This window comes from Hoplias malabaricus, chromosome Y (genome assembly GCF_029633855.1).
Source record: "Hoplias malabaricus isolate fHopMal1 chromosome Y, fHopMal1.hap1, whole genome shotgun sequence".
Taxonomy (NCBI): Eukaryota; Metazoa; Chordata; class Actinopteri; order Characiformes; family Erythrinidae; genus Hoplias; species Hoplias malabaricus.
The window spans coordinates 54,994,108-55,011,607 of record NC_089820.1 but is presented as its reverse complement, the minus strand read 5'-3'; the positions used below and the strand labels follow the sequence as shown (position 1 = coordinate 55,011,607).

The 17,500-nt window shown below is 45.1% G+C and overlaps 1 protein-coding gene across 2 annotated transcripts in view; it reads right to left on the bottom strand.

Annotated features, from left to right (window-relative positions):
• LOC136678150 (transcription factor 12-like) overlaps positions 1 to 17,500 on the bottom strand; it is a 50,380-nt gene that overhangs the window by 23,674 nt on the left and 9,206 nt on the right. Inside the window, exons 1-4 of one of the 2 annotated variants that reach the window (XM_066656059.1) lie at positions 11,331 to 11,534; positions 2,064 to 2,163; positions 1,062 to 1,201; positions 238 to 382 (exon numbers count right to left, since the gene is read on the bottom strand). In XM_066656059.1, coding sequence (XP_066512156.1) covers positions 238 to 382; positions 1,062 to 1,201; positions 2,064 to 2,163; positions 11,331 to 11,399 — 454 coding nt within the window. In that variant the 5' untranslated portion in view covers positions 11,400 to 11,534. Of the gene's footprint in view, positions 1 to 237; positions 383 to 1,061; positions 1,202 to 2,063; positions 2,164 to 11,330; positions 11,535 to 17,500 lie in introns of those variants that run through there. The other variant, XM_066656058.1, reaches the window with a different exon arrangement.

The window sequence follows — 17,500 nt, the reverse complement described above, 5'->3', positions numbered from 1 at the left end:
GTCTGGTCAATTTTGTGACTGCTTCTGATGTTCCTAAAGCTTTTGTTGCTGCTATAACATGCCCATAATACATCATCACACATGTGTGCTTCTTGTGGTCGCGCAGAAAATCTGTCTAAAAGAATCACGACTAAAATAACTCAAATAAACCCATCCAAGTGCGCGGTGGGTTTTTAGAAGTGAGTGCTCCACCTCGATGGGGTTTAGTTATTACAGTGTTTCTTGTGTGTGCCGTACCCATGACTCCCTCTGCGGTGTTGACGGGTGGAGTGTGTGAGGCGGTGACGAAGGGTGAGCTACTGGCAGCGCTGCGGTGGAAGCTGGACATGGGCGGCAGGCTGGGGTTGATGTCCGTGGGGGACACTGAGTGTGGGGGGTAGTTCTGTAACACACAGAGAAACAAGCTCATATTGTAGGTGAAGGAATAAGGAAATTAACACCATCTCAAATTAGCATTGCTGTAAATCTAGTTTCATTAGATTCATTGGAGAAACTTGCTAACGCTACACAGTGTATGTACCACATGCATCACGCTTCCACAAGATGAGGAAAGTTGTGTGTGTGATCACAAGTAGGAGTCCCGCATGCATTGTGACAGCCTACGAATTAAAGTCAAAGCCAGCAGTTGTATGAGAGTGTTGTGGTTCGCACTTGTCTTCACCTCACACTGATGCAAACAGCTTTATGTCTTTTGCCTTTCCCTTTGGCTAGCAGTGATGGCAGCGGAATAACTAGAAGTACGCTAGAAAGTAATACTAGCTTCTGTAATAAAGGCAATAGTTACACATATGTAACTGTGAACACTTACAGAGCGTTTTGCTTTTGCTTTCGTTGTTTGAGCCTTGGAAAATGTACTAAAACTGGTCCCTAAGTAGCATTAGTAAGGTGTGAATGCCTGTTTTAAAACGTGGCCTCGCTGAATATCTGTAAACTGCTGCTAACGCAACAAACCTGGGAAGCTCATCACATCTGAAGGAGAACACTAAGAGGGCTGTAATAAGGTGTAGATAGGAAATGAGTTGCTATAAAGTGCAAGGTAGGAAGTGAGGTGTTGCTCTCACCAGGCGGTCGTGAGAGTGCAGACTGTTGTAGTTTCCAGACTGTGGCATGTGAGATGAAGATCCTCCCAGCATTCCCCCATAACCAGGCTGGCTGATCCCATTGGAAGAGTTCCACGGGTCGGAGGAATTGTGGGTCCCGTCTGAAGGAAGGACAACGTGAATTTAAGCATAACCAGGCCTTCGTTAATGCCTTAAACCACAGGACGTGTAGCTAGAAATCCTAGTAGTCTGAAACATCACCTCCAATTTAGCTGAAATGCCACTGTCGCTAATGCAACCTCACCAGAGAGTTCTATTACGTCAGCTAATAGGTATCTGTGTCGGCTAGAACTGTACAGAATATCAGATAAATAAATAAAAATAATAATAACAATAACAATAACAACTATAACAATCATTTTTAAAACAAAGAAAAATGTGTAATCAATAAAACAAATAGCATTTATAAACAAAACATTAATAGCATCCTGCCCAATGTGGGCTCTTTATTTGTGTCTCGGAGGAATGTGTGTGTGTGTGTGTGTGTGTGTGTGTGTGTGTGTTTTAGACCCAACCAAAACTCAGCTGAGACAACACACACTGCCCTGGTTCACTGCTGGGTCTGAGCTAACTTTAAAGAAAAACTCCACACACACAAACATTTCAGCTTCACAGATAAAAACTAAACACTTTAAAAGTCCGAACACAAAAGAATCAAAGATGTTCCCTCACCACAGAAACATTCAGCCTAGATCCTCATGTGATTAATGGCACTTACACGACACCGAACACATTTTCTAATACGTGAGTGGACGCGAGGCAGCGTGTGGATGACCTCTAGCCATAAATGTAACTAGTGCTGGCTTTTTAAAAAAACCCCAGAAACCTTTAAAACTCAATCCTGTGGAAAGTGAGGTGTTTGAAACCTCTCTAATCACTTTCAGATAAATACGTTAGCAGTGATACATTCAGCCCATATTTGATTGCTAGCTGAAAAAGCCGAAATAAACGTTGAACACTCACCAAAGAAAGAGCTGGCAAACATACTGCTGGGGGGTTTGGATGTGGGATAGGAAGGAGACTCTCTGTTGAGGTCGTCTGAGTTCAGGGATGGTGCGTACACCTGTAAAAAAAAAAAAAAAGGGCACGGAGGAACTGCTGTTAGAAAAATGTATAATAAAGGGGCGGCACGGTGGCTTAGTGGTGAGCACGTTCGCCTCCCAGCGCTGGGTGGAGTTTCCATGTTCTCCCTGTGTCTGCGTGGGTTTCCTCCAGGGGCTCTGGTTTCCTCCCACAGTCCAAAAACATGGCTTCTGTCTAATAACTGTCCTGCTGTGTGAATGAATGTGTGTGTGCCCAGATATGGATTGGCGCTGTGTCCTGGGTGAAACCCTAGTGCCCGATGCAGTCCTCCAGGTGGACGGTCGTTCCTGGTCGAGAGTACGCTGTGTGCGTTTGGCTGTCGATTCTCGCCAGTGTGTGGATTGAGCGTTCTGAGCAGCGTGTGGATTGTAAAGCGTCCTTGGGTGTCTAGAAAGGCGCTATATAAGTGTAACGTTTGATAATAAATGAGAATTTCCAGTCAAATCCCTTTAAATGGCATATTTACACATGATCAGCACGGAATGAAAAAAAAAACCTATGCACACCTCATTTTAAACCAATAAACGTACACAAATGCAAAATAAATATGTTGTTAAATCCCAAATGACTCCTTGTTAGACGTAGTATACACTGTTTGGGAGCAGTGATCTAAATAGTAAACTACTGAGGGTGTAAGGAGCCATTTTAGATTCAGCCTTGATTTTCATTCAGATTAAAGCTTTGCATAAAAAAGACAATTAACAAAAAAAACAGCAACAAAACAATCAACTGTAAACACACAAATGATATCATGTAACAGATGGCTAATTTGGAAGTGTTGTATAAAAAGAAGAGGATTATGTTTGAGGGTTGTGTGTGTGTGTGTGTGTGTGTGTGTGTGTGTGTGTGTTTGTAGGGATGTGTGGGTGTGTGCATGCTGGAGCTTAATAGGAAAATAATACCACGGATAAGCATTCTCTCATTACACAATAAACTCTTTGTGTTTACATGTATACAATGGTTTTGTAGGATAGGAGGATATTATCTACACTGTAAATACATGTATGCATGTAATAATAATGCTGATATATTCATTTTCATTTTCACACGGATTGTAGCTAACGTGAAATATTTAAAAAATTATTAATTGTAAAATATAAAATTTCCTAAATAACATTTATTCATTCATTCATCCATTATCTGTAACCCCTATCCAGTTCAGGGTCGCGGTGAGTCCAGAGCCTACCTGGAATCATTGGGTGCAAGGCGGGAATACACCCTGGAGGGGGCGCCAGTCCTTCACAGGACGACACACACACTCACACATTCACGCACACACACACACACATACGAACACTTTTGAGTCGCTAATCCATGTGTTTTTTGGACTGTGGGAGGGATCCGGAGCACCCGGAGGAAACCCACGCAGACACAGGGAGAACACACCACACTCCTCACAGACAGTCACCCGGAGGAAACCCACGCAGACACAGGGAGAACACACCACACTCCTCACAGACAGTCACCCGGAGGAAACCCACGCAGACACAGGGAGAACACACCACACTCCTCACAGACAGTCACCCGGAGGAAACCCACACAGACACAGGGAGAACACACCACACTCCTCACAGACAGTCACCCAGAGGAAACCCACGCAGACACAGGGAGAACACACCACACTCCTCACAGACAGTCACCCGGAGGAAACCCACGCAGACACAGGGAGAACACACCACACTCCTCATAGACAGTCACCCGGAGGAAACCCATGCAGACACAGAGAGAACACACCACACTCCTCACAGACAGTCACCCGGAGGAAACCCACGCAGACACAGGGAGAACACACCACACTCCTCACAGACAGTCACCCGGAGGAAACCCACGCAGACACAGGGAGAACACCTTAGATCTTATATATAATATATATATTATATCTATAATACCTATATTATATATAAATATAATAAGGCGACCTCTATGTCAGGCACATTAAAATACATATTTAAAAAAATAATAATAAATATTCACATGTAATTAGCAATCAGTGTTCACACTCAGTATCAGGAGGTGACACTTCTCCAGTCACAGGTCTAACACCACATCATAACACACCCCTCGTAGCTCTGCACCGTCTGAACATTCACCAACAGCAGTCGTTTGAAATGATTAACATTAACATACATCAGAAATATTTTCTCCTTCTGTTAGCTGACACAAATATTTGTTACAGTGGTGACCATATGCGTGTGTTTTCATGCATGTACTTCACACGTGTGTGTGCGTGTGTATTTTGGGCACTGTGGGGTCAGTGTAGTGGTTGCAGCTGCAGCGGTGCCCATCCCAGAAGAGGAGGATCAAAGCCTGGAGCCCAATAATGTGGCTCTCTGACTTCATCTACTCCAGATGGGGCCAAACCAGAACTCCACGCCACAGAGAGAGAGAGAGAGAGAGAGAGAGAGAGAGAGAGAGAGAGAGAAGGGGTGGAGGTGGTGGTGGTGGGGGGCGAGGAACGGGGAGAAGAACAGAATGAATTGAAACAGGAAAGAAGAGTGGAAAGAGGAGGAAAAGCTTAGAGCCGTCGCTGCTGAAAGACAGATTCTCTCTCATTATCCATCATTACGCAGGACAGCAGTAACTCAGTCCATCCACAACTTCAGCCTCCTCTCTGTTCACTTGCCGCACAAGGGGCTGATTGCATCTCCACGTTAGTGAAAACCAATCAGCGTAATATGAACCAGATGGACAAGGTGGCTGTACCGGCCAAGCACTCGCTCAGAATGTTTCACGTTTAGAGGGAGAAAAAAAACCTGCCCTTACATTTAAAATTGTGGAAGATGTCTTTACTAATGCATATCATCAGCAGAGAGAGAGAGAGTGAGTGAGAGTGAGAGAGAGAGAGAGAAAGTGAGTGAGAGTGAGAGAGAGAGAGAGAAAGTGAGAGAAAAGAGAGAGAGGGTGAGAGAGAGAAAGAGAGAGAGGGAGAGAGAGAGGGAGAAAGAGAGTGAGAGTGAGAGAGAGAAAGTGAGAGTGAGGGTGAAAGAAAGAGAGTGAGAGAGAGAAAAGAGAGAGAGTGAGAGATAAAGTGAGAGAAAAGAGAGAGAGAGAGAAAGTGAGAGGAAAAGAGAGAGAGGGTGAGAGAGGGAGAGAGTGAGAGAGAGAGAGTGAAAAGAGAGAGAGGTAGAGAGAGAGGTAGAAAGAGAGCAAGAGAGAGATAGAGAAAAGAGAAGAGAGAGAGAGAGAAAAGAGAGAAGTGTGAGAGAGAGATAGAGTAAAGAGAGAAGTGTGTGTGTGTGTGAGAGAGAGAGAGAGAGAGAGGAGAGAGAGAGAAAAGAGAGATAGGTAGAGAGAGAGCGAGACAGAGAAAGAGAGATAGATAGAGGAGAGAGTAAGAGAGAGATAGATAGAGAGAAAAGAGAGAAGTGAGAGAGAGAGAGAGAGAGAGAGTAAAGAGAGAAGTGAGAGAAAGAGAGAGAAGAGAGATAGGTAGAGAGAGAGCGAGATAGAGAAAGAGAAATAGATAGAGAAGAGAGAGAGAGCAAGAGAGAGATAGAGAGAAAAGAGAGAAGAGAGAGAGAAAAAAGAGAAGAGAGAGAGAGCAGTTTAATGAAACCCTGCTCTATTCCTTTCTCTGAATTAGACATTACACCTGTTGAAAAACAGACACCAAACTAGAGCTCCAAGACTGAGCTGCTCTGTAGTCAACAACACTCTTTTGATGATTTATTGTTTGCATCAGAAAGTTATCTATAACACTCTGAGTCACCCGAAGCGACGGGGCAGAATCTGACCTATTTGTTGTTGATGTTAGTGACTACCACCACTCCTCCGGTGTTAGTTTATGTCCCTGGTCCTTTTATTTATTAACGCAAGCCATTATTGCAACTTATTTCTTGTAGGAAGCGTTAACCCATTTTAATTTGACCACAAACGTTAAGACTTTTGCATTCAATCCCATGCATCTTCAGCACGTCATAGGCAGCCTATCCAGCAGGATGTGGCCGTGTACCTTGCTGAGGTGGCATTAACGGAGACACGTGATTGGCTGTTGGCGTCAGCAGGCGCGTGCGAGTTCGCGTGCTCACACATGTGTCTTGGGCTGGTGGAAGTCCCCCGGTGATGTAAGGTTGGGGCGGTTTGGGGTCTCTGACTCGCCCTCGGGGCTCAATGGGCAGCATATGGCTGAGGATAATGCTAATTGCCCTCTTTAGCCTGAGCTAACCAGCCGAGCCGTTAATAAACCACCCCGAAACACCGGCGCCCCACATTGGCACCACCAGGAGAGAGAGGGAGAGGAGGGGTGGGGTGAGGGGGCGGGGGTGCTCCCTTTGACCAGGACATTAATTAAGAGGCCTGTCAATCTGGCTGCAGACTCTGATCTGGACACATGAGACATTTGAGGCTTTTTTTAAAATCACTTTGAACCACCAAGCACAGAATAAATAAATGATTCCCGTGTCATATCCGAGCTGTTTGTTTCAGGAAGGGGTTAATAACCCTGATAGGAGGTGAGGGCTGCGTTGTTCTTGAGTCACGTCATCTGGAAAGTGTGCCGATCTTATGTAGAGCGTTGGTGTAAATGGGGCCGGGGGGAGGCCAGGGGTGGGACGTGGTGGGTGTGTGTGCATAAGTTCACCTTCATCCCTTCTCTCAGCCTTCACACCTTCCTTTGATCTCTGCTCGACACCCATCACAACACCACATGGAAAAACCATTAAATTGTCAACATGCGGATAAACTCGATGACGGCAGTTAAAAGAGGAGAGAGAGAGAGAGGAGAGAAGAGATAGAGAAGAGAGATAGAGAGAGAGAAGAGAGAGAGAGAGAGAAGAGAGAGAGGAGAAGAGAGAAGAGAGAGAGAGGAGGGGAGAGAAAAAGAGAAGAGAGAGTGAGAGAGAGAGAAGAAGAGAGAAGAGAGAGAGAGAAGAGAGAAGAGCGAGAGGAGAAAAGAGAGAGGAGAAGAGAGAGAGAAGAGAGAGAGGAGAGGAGAGAAAGAGAGAGAGAGAGAGAGAGAGAGAGAGAGAGAGAGAAGAGAAGAGAAGAGAGAGAGGTAAAAAAAAATTCCACTCTCTTAAAAAATAAATGATTACGGAAGAAAAACCAGGCCAGTGCAGAAGACAGGGGGGAGAAATAAAACCCACACAGAGAAGCTCGCTGCCTCAGGGCTGTAAGTGACAACAGAGTCCTGCCTGAGCACGTCACTTGTTTGGAATCAAACCGAGGCCTGAGGGCTTTCCTTTTCAGCTCCCATCTCAAACACTTTAGTGAAGAGAAAAGGCACGCTGCACTCTCACAATAAGCCCCTATTGTAGAAGCCTGACACGACACGCACCGCAGTTAAAGCCAAGTTCTCTGACGATGACCAAACTTTCTGATTCGGAGCTTCAAAAAGGATCTGTGCCCAACAGGTGCAGACCTGAGCCTTTTTTCCTTCCGACAAGAGAAAGACCCGCCGATACACGAGGGCCGCGTCGTTCAGCGGCCGACGACGTCAGTCACGGACACCGTGCTCTACACTTACACTATGTTTGGGCCACTTTTTAGACCAGAGGAGGTATGGATTCCCTGTTTTTTTGCACGTAATTAGCAAAATGACCACAAAAATAAATGAAATAAACATCCTCCTTCAAGGGTTCATTTTGGAGATACAAAGTCTGAATGGTGGGAATGCAGTTATTAGTTTTGGACCGGACAGAACCCATTTAACTTCCTTTAAAAAGTGAAGAAACAACAGGAACGACACTGTGTACGACGTCTGATTAACTTCCAAGTTCAACCTCCGGGTCCTGCTCCGGCAACAAGCTCAGACTTGACTTCAAAAGGAGACGCAGGTCAAACGTAGGCCCCGAGAGAGGACTGTGATTATCTCTGAAGAAGAGTCGTTGTCTGTGCGCTCAGTGAGTTGTTAAATCAGAGGTGACGATGCTCTAAATAAGCACACGATTAAGAGTCTTTTTTAAAAAGGAATGTGAGAGAGGCGCTCTATCCATCCTCTGAAATCCAAATACGTGGCTGAAGCATTTCACACGTCGTAAATGAGCCGCGTGTGCCGCACGGCCTTAAATTTATTAACGGCTTGACATCAAACAATTCGATGAAGCTCTTGTTTTTCCTGTTGTCCTCGGAGCACGGCTCTCCAGTGTAAATATGTGGAACTGCATTAATGCCCTGAGAGAACAAGAACGTATCGAGAATAAAAGCCTGAATGGGGGCTGTTTTGGATTATAAAGTTAAACTCTGACCCACGCTGCCCACATGCTCCTCGTTTTCCCTCTTTATTCCAACTTCGCAATATGAGCCTGGAAATACTTAATATAAAAAGATCAAAGTGAGCTTTGTGGTGCAGGAACAAAGCGGCCTGTCGTAATGGGCTCCGAGCTCGCAGCTCTCTGGACTCTGTCAGAAGGCCTGGAGGTGACTCGCTCAACACCGGCAGCGCACCGAGGCCTTTACAGCGGCAAAATCTGCACAAGTGATCTGAATAATACATGAAATCCTAAATAAATGAATTAATAAATGAAGAGGGAAAGAGTTCATTCTTAAACTCAGCGAACAGATGGAGAACCCTCCTGAGACAGAGAGAGAGTGTGAGGAGAGCGAGAAAGAGAGAGAGAGAGTGAGGGGAGAGAGAGAGAGAGTGAGAGAGAGAGAGAGTGTGTGAGGAGAGAAAGAATGAGAGACAGAATGAGTGAGGGTGAAAGAGAGAGAGAGTGAGAGAGATAAAGAGACTGAGAGAAAGCGTGAGAGAGAAAGAGTGAAAGTGAGAGAGAGGGAGAGAGTGAGAGAGAGGAGAGACAGAGAGAGAGAGGAGAGACAGAGAGAGAGAGCGAGAGAGAGAGAGAGGAGAGACAGAGGGAGAGAGAGAGAGAGAGAGAGAGGGAGAGAAAGAGGGAGAGAAAGAGTGAGAGAGAGACAGAGAGAGAGTGAGTGAGTGAGAGAAAGAGTAAGAGTGAGAGAGAGAGGGAGAGAGAGAGAGAGAGAGAGAGAGAGAGAGAGAGAGGGAGATAGAGAGAGAGAGAGGGAGAGAAAGAGGGAGAGAAAGAGTGAGAGAGAGAGACAGAGAGTGAGTGAGTGAGAGAGAGAGAAAGAGTAAGAGTGAGAGAGAGAGGGAGAGAGAGAGAGTGAGAGAAAAAGTGAAAGTGAGTGAAAGAGAGTGAGAGAGAGTGTGAGGAGAGAGAGAGAGATAGAGACTGAGAGAAAGAGTGAGAGAGTGAGAGAGAGAGAAAAAGTGAGTGAGAGAGAGAGAGTGTGTGTGAGGGAGAGATAGAGACTGAGAGAAAGAGTGAGAGTGAGTCAGAGAGAGAGAAAATGTGAAAGTGAGAGAGTGTGTGTGTGTGAGAGAGAGAGAGAGAGAGAGAGAGAGATACTGCCATTTGAGCTGAATTTGAGAGTTTAGTCGACTTTGTCCAGAGAAAAACAGCTCAAACTAAAGGAGGTGGTGTTCTCTCTCTCTCTCTCTCTCTGACACACACACACACACACTCTCTCTCTCTCTCTCTTATGCTCTCCTACCATGGCCACATTATCAGAACTTTCATTTCTACACTGATCACACGTGCAACATCAAACCACTCAACCCCAATCAATTACTGGATCAAACACAGTTCACAGCTCATTTACCTTATTTTCACATGAATATTCTAATGAGCATCAACATCAAAAGACCCTTAACGGTCTCTGGAAGGTTCCCACACAAACAAACTCAACTGGAACTGAATCTCTGCTTTATCTGGAGGTCCATTACACTTTTAAAAGCTTCACAATCTCTCTCTCCATTAATTAAAACGAAGGAACCTGTGATTCTTCCACGTCACAGTCCAAAAACCCCTTGTGGTCTTCTTTTCATTCGAATATTGACCAAATATAAGGTCAGAGTGGAGCTAGTGGATTTAATCCTCAGCTAAAACGTGGTGTCGAAAATCTATGGAAACATTTGACACCTCGAGTAGTTCTCTCTGGTTTTCACTCACACACTCCCTCTCCAACACACACACACACACACACACACTTGTGTTTCATTTTCTGTGGCAGTGTAGACGTATTCACCTGTGTATATCAACCACATGTGTGTTGTGTTTACGGTTTGAGGGGCCATTAAACCGCTCCCGCTTCCCTCTCCGACAAAGCTCTAAAAACGTAGAAAAACAAGTGCACGCAGACGCAGAAAATAAAGTTTTCAGAGCAGTGCAGAAATCAAAGGCCGTGCAATGGTGGAGGTGGAGGACAGCTCCCTGTGGAGTGAAGAATGCCTGACTGATTAAAAACAGATGGAATAACAGCAAACACCACTGCTCCCAGCTCCATCGGCAAACAGGAAAATCTAACCTCAACACACAGCCTCTCTCGCTTAATCACTCCCAGACTCGCACTTGTTATTACTGCGTCCAAGTATCAGCGCTGCAGCCATTCACAACACACACACACACACAGGTCAACACAATGAAGAGTGGGCAGCAGCAACGTGTGAACCCTCTCTGTGATAAACAGTACCTTCACAAGAGGAGGATGTTTAATCTACGGTCAAAGCCAATAGATTTAATCAGCTCAGCTCCATTTGCTCAGAAATGTTCACGTCAAAGGCAGTTTATAAAGTGAGGAATGAACATATATAAAAGCAAGAGAGTACAACATATGATGGAGGCTACAGACGTTTTCCAGGGGCCCGATACGTGTCACACTGTGCACCTGTAACACTGATAAAACCGCGGTCAGAGTCGTATCGGTGTTCTTTACGTTCTACACGACGTATTTACTTTAAAAACCGTGACTTCGTTTATCACAACAACGTTCGCTCGCCTCTGTGTGCAGCAGTGCTCAGTAAGTTCTGCTTTAAAGAGGTCAAACAGTGGTCAGATGAGTTTATTAGATGAAGTTTATTAGATGCAATACAGATATAAGGGGGAAAAAGAAAAGAAAAAAAAAGAAAAGAAAAAAAAAGAAAAAAAAAACCTGACATTTTGGCTTGCTTTTTGAGTGTGACCTGGCTCTTTCTGATGTAATGGAAACATGTCAGAAGAGAGAGAGAGAGAGAGAGAGAGAGTGTGTGTGAGAGAGAGAGAAAACACTTCTAGCTCACTGCTCGCTTCTTTCTGTAGCTTCAGGATCAGTGTTAATCCAAAACTCCAGACCTGAGAGCCTCTCAGGAGCGTGAAAACTGTACACACACACACACACACACACACACAGAAAAAGAAAAACACTCACCGATTTCCCATTGTAGTAATACATCAGAGAGTTGCTGCCCATTCCGGGCACTGGGTAAGCGCAATACATGATAAAAGCTTCAGCAGAATCAGGAGCAACACTCTCAGCAAGTGCAGCGTCTCAGTGTAACGGTCCAAACCCGCTTCCTACACATACATCCAGCCGGTCAGAAACACACAGACTAATTCCTTCAGTTCTGGCCACTACACATGGATCTACTCACACAGACCTTATGCAAACCAGGGCTAAACCAACTCAGCCAGCGGTTGGGGGGATGGCTTAGGGCCGAAGAGGGAGGGGCTTAAGCCTCGTAAGTGCTGAGGCAAAAGGAGTGGAGGGGGGAAAACGAGAGAAGGAAGGGGGAGGGGAATAAGAGGGAGGGAACATGGGGAAGGAGGGGGGGGGGGAGCAGAGTGCGCGGTAAAAAAAGATAAAGGGAGGGGGAGGGATAGCAAACAAACGATGAGTAGATTTAGTTGTACTTGTGAAAAAAGGAGTGAAAACTGTTGAATTGTTTTTATTTATTTATTTATTTTTTTAATGAATGGAGGCAAATCCTAAAAACTGGTATTTTACTCTTCACCAAGTTTACACTGAGTAGTAAATGCAGGAAAACGAAAGCCCGCGAGAGGAGAACACATGAAACCTTAGATACAGGTTTTAAGGTTTTAATCCTGAGCCGATTAATCTTTTGTTTTGCACTCTTTTTTTTTCTCCACTTACATAGAGGCTGGATTGAGGGATGACTTCCTGTGTAATTCATACAGTGCAGCCACGATTATCCTCAACAGAAAACAGGGATTTTGGTTCTCACTTAAAAAAAACACATCTAAAAATAGTAACAACAAGAAAAGTATTAACTTCACAATTTCTTTCCAAATCCCTTTCACAGTAAAACAATATTAATCCGAAAGTGTAGTGAGGCGTCTCTTCGTTTCTCAGATCCTCAGCTAAAATAGGCCTTTGTTACGCTGTCAGATTTGTCAGTGTTTACTCGGTCCACCCTTCTGCCGTTAATAGAGCTTCCATTCTTTTCTCAACACTTGCTTTCAGTATTTCAAAGAAACGTGATGAAATCTTTTAAACAGAACATTTTAGCGAATGCTGCGAGTCGTTTCACACTCAGTGACGTTGAGGCTTGGGCTCTTGGCAGGACAGGCCAGGCCCTTTCTCTTTTTTTCAACTGTACTTCTTTCGTCTATGTCCGACTCTCACTAAGGGCTTCTCCATGTCCTTTCAGACCCATAGCATTGTGTTGTCTTTTCACAGCGGACGGACAGAGAGCTGAGCTTTCGTTCTCCTCTCTTTCTACGACAAAACAGGGCCAGTTTGGCCTGCCGGGTCTTTATTTTTGACTTTATTCTTCACACAAGTGATTTACCTTTATTCATTAGCCTCCGAAAAAAGAGAGTAAAGTCTTCAGAAGAGATGTAAAGGAGGAAACAGGCGAAAGGAAGAAGAAGAGTGGAAGGTATGCAATGGAGGAAACAGAAATGAGAGGAAAGGAGGACAGTTTAGAGGAAGAGATGTAAAGGTGGAAACAGAGGAGAGGAAGAGATGTAAGGGAAGATACAAAGGTGAGAGGAAGAGGAAGAGATGTAAAGGAGGAAACAGATGAGAGAAAGAGAAATAGATGTAAAGTAGGACACAGGTGAGAAGAAGAGGATGAGAGGTAAAAGAGGACACAGAGGTAAGAGGGGGAGGCGTAAAGGAGGACAGAGGCGAGAGGAAGAGGAAGAGATGTAAAGGAGGACACAGAGGTGAGAGGAAGAGGAAGAGATGTAAAGGAGGACACAGAGGTGAGAGGAAGAGGAAGAGATGTAAAGGAGGACACAGAGGTGAGAGGAAGTGGAAGAGACGTAAAGGAGGACAGGGGTGAGAGGAAGAGATGTAAAGTAGGACACAGAGGTGAGAGGAAGAGGAAGAGATGTAAAGGAGGACACAGAGGTGAGAGGAAGAGGAAGAGATGTAAAGGAGGACACAGAGGTGAGAGGAAGTGGAAGAGACGTAAAGGAGGACAGGGGTGAGAGGAAGATGAAGATATGTAAAGTAGGACACAGAGGTGAGAGGAAGAGGAAGAGACGTAAAGTAGGACACAGAGGTGAGAGGAAGAGGAAGAGATGTAAAGGAGGACACAGGGGTGAGAGGAAGATGAAGATATGTAAAGTAGGACACAGAGGTGAGAGGAAGAGGAAGAGACGTAAAGTAGGACACAGAGGTGAGAGGAAGATGAAGAGATGTAAAGTAGGACACAGAGGTGAGAGGAAGAGGAAGATATGTAAAGGAGGACACAGAGGTGAGAGGAAGAGGAAGAGACGTAAAGTAGGACACAGAGGTGAGAGGAAGAGGAAGAGATGTAAAGGAGGACACAGGGGTGAGAGGAAGATGAAGAGATGTAAAGGAGGACACAGAGGTGAGAGGAAGATGAAGAGACGTAAAGTAGGACACAGAGGTGAGAGGAAGAGGAAGAGATGTAAAGTAGGACACAGAGGTGAGAGGAAGAGGAAGAGACGTAAAGTAGGACACAGAGGTGAGAGGAAGAGGAAGAGACGTAAAGTAGGACACAGAGGTGAGAGGAAGAGGAAGAGATGTAAAGGAGGACACAGAGGTGAGAGGAAGATGAAGATATGTAAAGTAGGACACAGAGGTGAGAGGAAGAGATGTAAAGTAGGACAGAGGTGAGAGGAAGAGGAAGAGATGTAAAGGAGGATAGAGGTGAGAGGAAGAGGAAGATATGTAAAGGAGGACACAGAGGTGAGAGGAAGAGGAAGAGATGAATAGATGTGAAAGAATGAAACAGAAGTGACTGAAATGGAAAAAGAAAAAGTAGCAGGCCATGTAAACGTTAAGGTACCTGGTGTGTGTGTGTGTGTACTGGAACGAGGTCTCACTCTGAGTGTGTTGGGTAATGAAGTGTGTACTCAGTAGTATTGTTTGTGTTGTTTTAGTGGAGGGCCTCCTGCAGTGTGGTCTCCGACTCTCAGCTCAACACATTCAACAGCTGCAGAGAAGCCCACAGCCTGACGTCAAACACACACCATGATCCATTTCCTCTCTCACACACACCTCCCTGTCTCTCTCTCTCTCTCCCTCAAACCGGTCCCCAATCCCCCTCAAGGGCCCCTCGGTCACAGCCTGGATGATAGTGTGTGTGTGTGTGTGTGTTTTGGGGATGAGGGGGGTGGGGGTGGAAGAGGTGCAACCCAAACAACAGTTGCAATGTGAGAGAGAGAGAGAGAGAGAGAGAGCGCATGAGAGAAAGAGAGAGAGAGAGAGAGAGAGAGAGAAAGAGAGAGAGAGAGAGGGTGAGGGAGACGAGAGAGTGAGGGAGAGGGAAACGAGAGAGAGAGAAAGAGAGAGAGCGAGAGGGAGAGGGAGACGAGAGAGTGAGGGAGAGGGAAACGAGAGAGAGAGAAAGAGAGAGCGAGCGAGAGTGAGAGAGAAAGAGAGAGGGAGAGAGAGACAGAGAGAAAGAGAGAGAGAGGGAGAGAGCGAGAGAGTGTGAGAGGGAGGGAGAGGAGTAAGGAATAAAAGAGATGAGATATCTAGAGAGAACTTTGTTTTTAAAGAAGGTAGAAGGAAGGAGGGAAAAGGTCAATTCTGACAAAATGAAAGAAAGCAAAAGCTTAAAAAAAATAATGGTGACAACATTAAGAACATTTCAAGAAAATAGAAAAAAGGCAGTAAGAGGACAAAGGTGTAAAAAGAGGAGAGAGAGAGAGAGAGAGAGAGAGAGAGAGAGAGAGAGAGAGAGACACTGAGACTCATGCTGTGGAGATGTTAAAGCTCACTTCACTTTCATGTGTCACTGCAGGCCTGCTGCTCCAAACACTGCCCCTAGACCCTTCACAACATTACTGCTCTGGAAAGATGAAAGCCTACCCCCCCCACCCCCCCTCACAGAAAACGATACTTTATTATGCTTTTCCCTCTAATTCTATTATTATTTATCCCTCTTTCTTCTCAGAGCGAGACTCTTTCAAACCGTTCCAAGGCAGTGAAATCGACAGGCTGGTACCGGTTTAAAATCTGGAGCCGTTTCAAGTTGATGCTTTGAGGGAGAGTGCCCATGATAGAAAGGGTGTTTGAAGCCTCCAAAAACCAAGTCCAGATAAAGAATGCACCACTGAGAAGAAAAGAAAATGAAAAAATGGTGGAAAAGAAAAAAAAAATCAAAAGACACAATAAAAAAAAAAAGAAAAACAAAGAGAAAGGCTCATCTTAAGCAAAAGAAAATCACGGACATATGTCCATAGTGTTCACAGTGTACACTCCGCTTTGTTCTCAGACGAGCGCAGAGGAAGTTTTTGCGCACAAGGAACAGTTTGTGACGGGGTCACGTTGTTCCAGCACAAACGCAGTCAAAACACAGCGGCCGTGAATAAAAACTTCTCCAGAAAGTCGTGGAATGACACTGATGCTCCGTAGAACCATTGGCCATGGCTTAATCTGCTCAGATGATCACTCCCGGCCATGTCCACTACAATTATTTACGTGCGCTTGTGTTTTGTCTGATACACAACCTTCAACGACACACGCACTGTTTAGTTCCAACACAAACACAGCAGCCCACCTCAAGAGATGTATTTATTGATAACAGCGTGTCATTAAGTGTCAATGGGCACAGGTTGAACATCACTGCTTTAACTGTGCGTTGTATTCATTCCCTATGCGTGAAAAGGTTTGAGAAAATAAAAACACCACAGACTCCAGACCAGAGTCCAAGACGAGGAGATGGGTGATCGCCATCGGTCCGAAATGAGCCAAGTCTCCAGCCCCAGGGCAGACGCTCATTCACCTGTTCCTGGAAACCTGCACTTATCACCACTCACTGCAGTCTCTCTGTCTCTGGTGTGTACTGCCATTTCAACCACATCCAGCGTTCAACATAGACTCTGAAATGAACCGACGCTCCGCCAGGACCCAGGACTACAAACGTGCAACAACTCAAGACATTTACGATAAACTTTAAACAGTTTAGTGGGTTCGATTCCCACTCCGGGTGACTGCTTGTGACGAGTGTGGCGTGTTCTCCTTGTGTCCGCGTGGGTTTCCTCCGGGTGACTGTCTGTGAGGAGTGTGGTGTGTTCTCCCTGTGTCTGTGTGGGTTTCCTCCGGGTGACTGTTTGTGAGGAGTGTGGTGTGTTCTCCCTGTGTCTGCGTGGGTTTCCTCTGGGTGCTCCGGTTTCCTCCCACGGTCCAAAAACACACGTTGGTAGGTGGATTTGTGAATCCAAAGTGTCCATAGGTGTGAGTGTGTGTGTGTGTCTGTGTTGCCCTGTGAAGGACTGGCGCCCCCTCCAGGGTGTATTCCCTGCCTTGTGCCCAATGATTCCAGGTAGGCTCTGGACCCATCGCGACCCTGAACTGGATAAGGGCTACAGATAATGAATGAATGAATTTAACAGTTTAGAGAGGAGACAGTGCCGTCTGAGCAGGGATCAAAGAGTGATAAACCGTATTCGTATTGTTAGAGGAAACAGAAATGTAAACACAGTGAACTGGTGTAGAGGTAGTACACTAATTTAGCAGATGGTATTTCAGTTGATTGTCCAGTACTCTTAGCGACGTTATCATTCCCCCGACTGCACCGTCCTTCTGTAGGAAAATCACACGCATCACCTCTCATATTAATACTGTTATGATAATTATCGTGTTTAATTATTATCATAGACTTTATACTGTAGGGGAAGCTAAAAGTATTAATAATATAATGCTACTTTAAGGACTAATAAACGAGAAGATACCACACATTTCTATTCTATTTCAGTGTGAAGGACAGCTGCTGTGTTCAAACGATGCAGTAAACTAAAAATCGACAGAAATGAAGATACATGTTTTTTTTTTTCTTTCTTTGGACAGCAACAGTATTTTCCAATTGATTCTTGTCTCCTGGTTGTGTGTGTGTGTGTGTGTGTGGTGTGCACAGATTTAAGAAGCTGAGCTAATACAGTTACTCCAGACCGTCCTGCTGCTCGGCTGCGTATCCACAAACGTTTTATAACAGCACAGCTGCCAAAGGAGACCCTGGGACCCTCTCCCCAAACAGGACCAGGTAATACAACTGTCCCATACGTATATACGATAATATTTAATAATATAATAATGTCCATTGTCCTGTAGATGTTATATACAGCCAAGTGCCTATATGCAGCTGTACTGGAACGTTC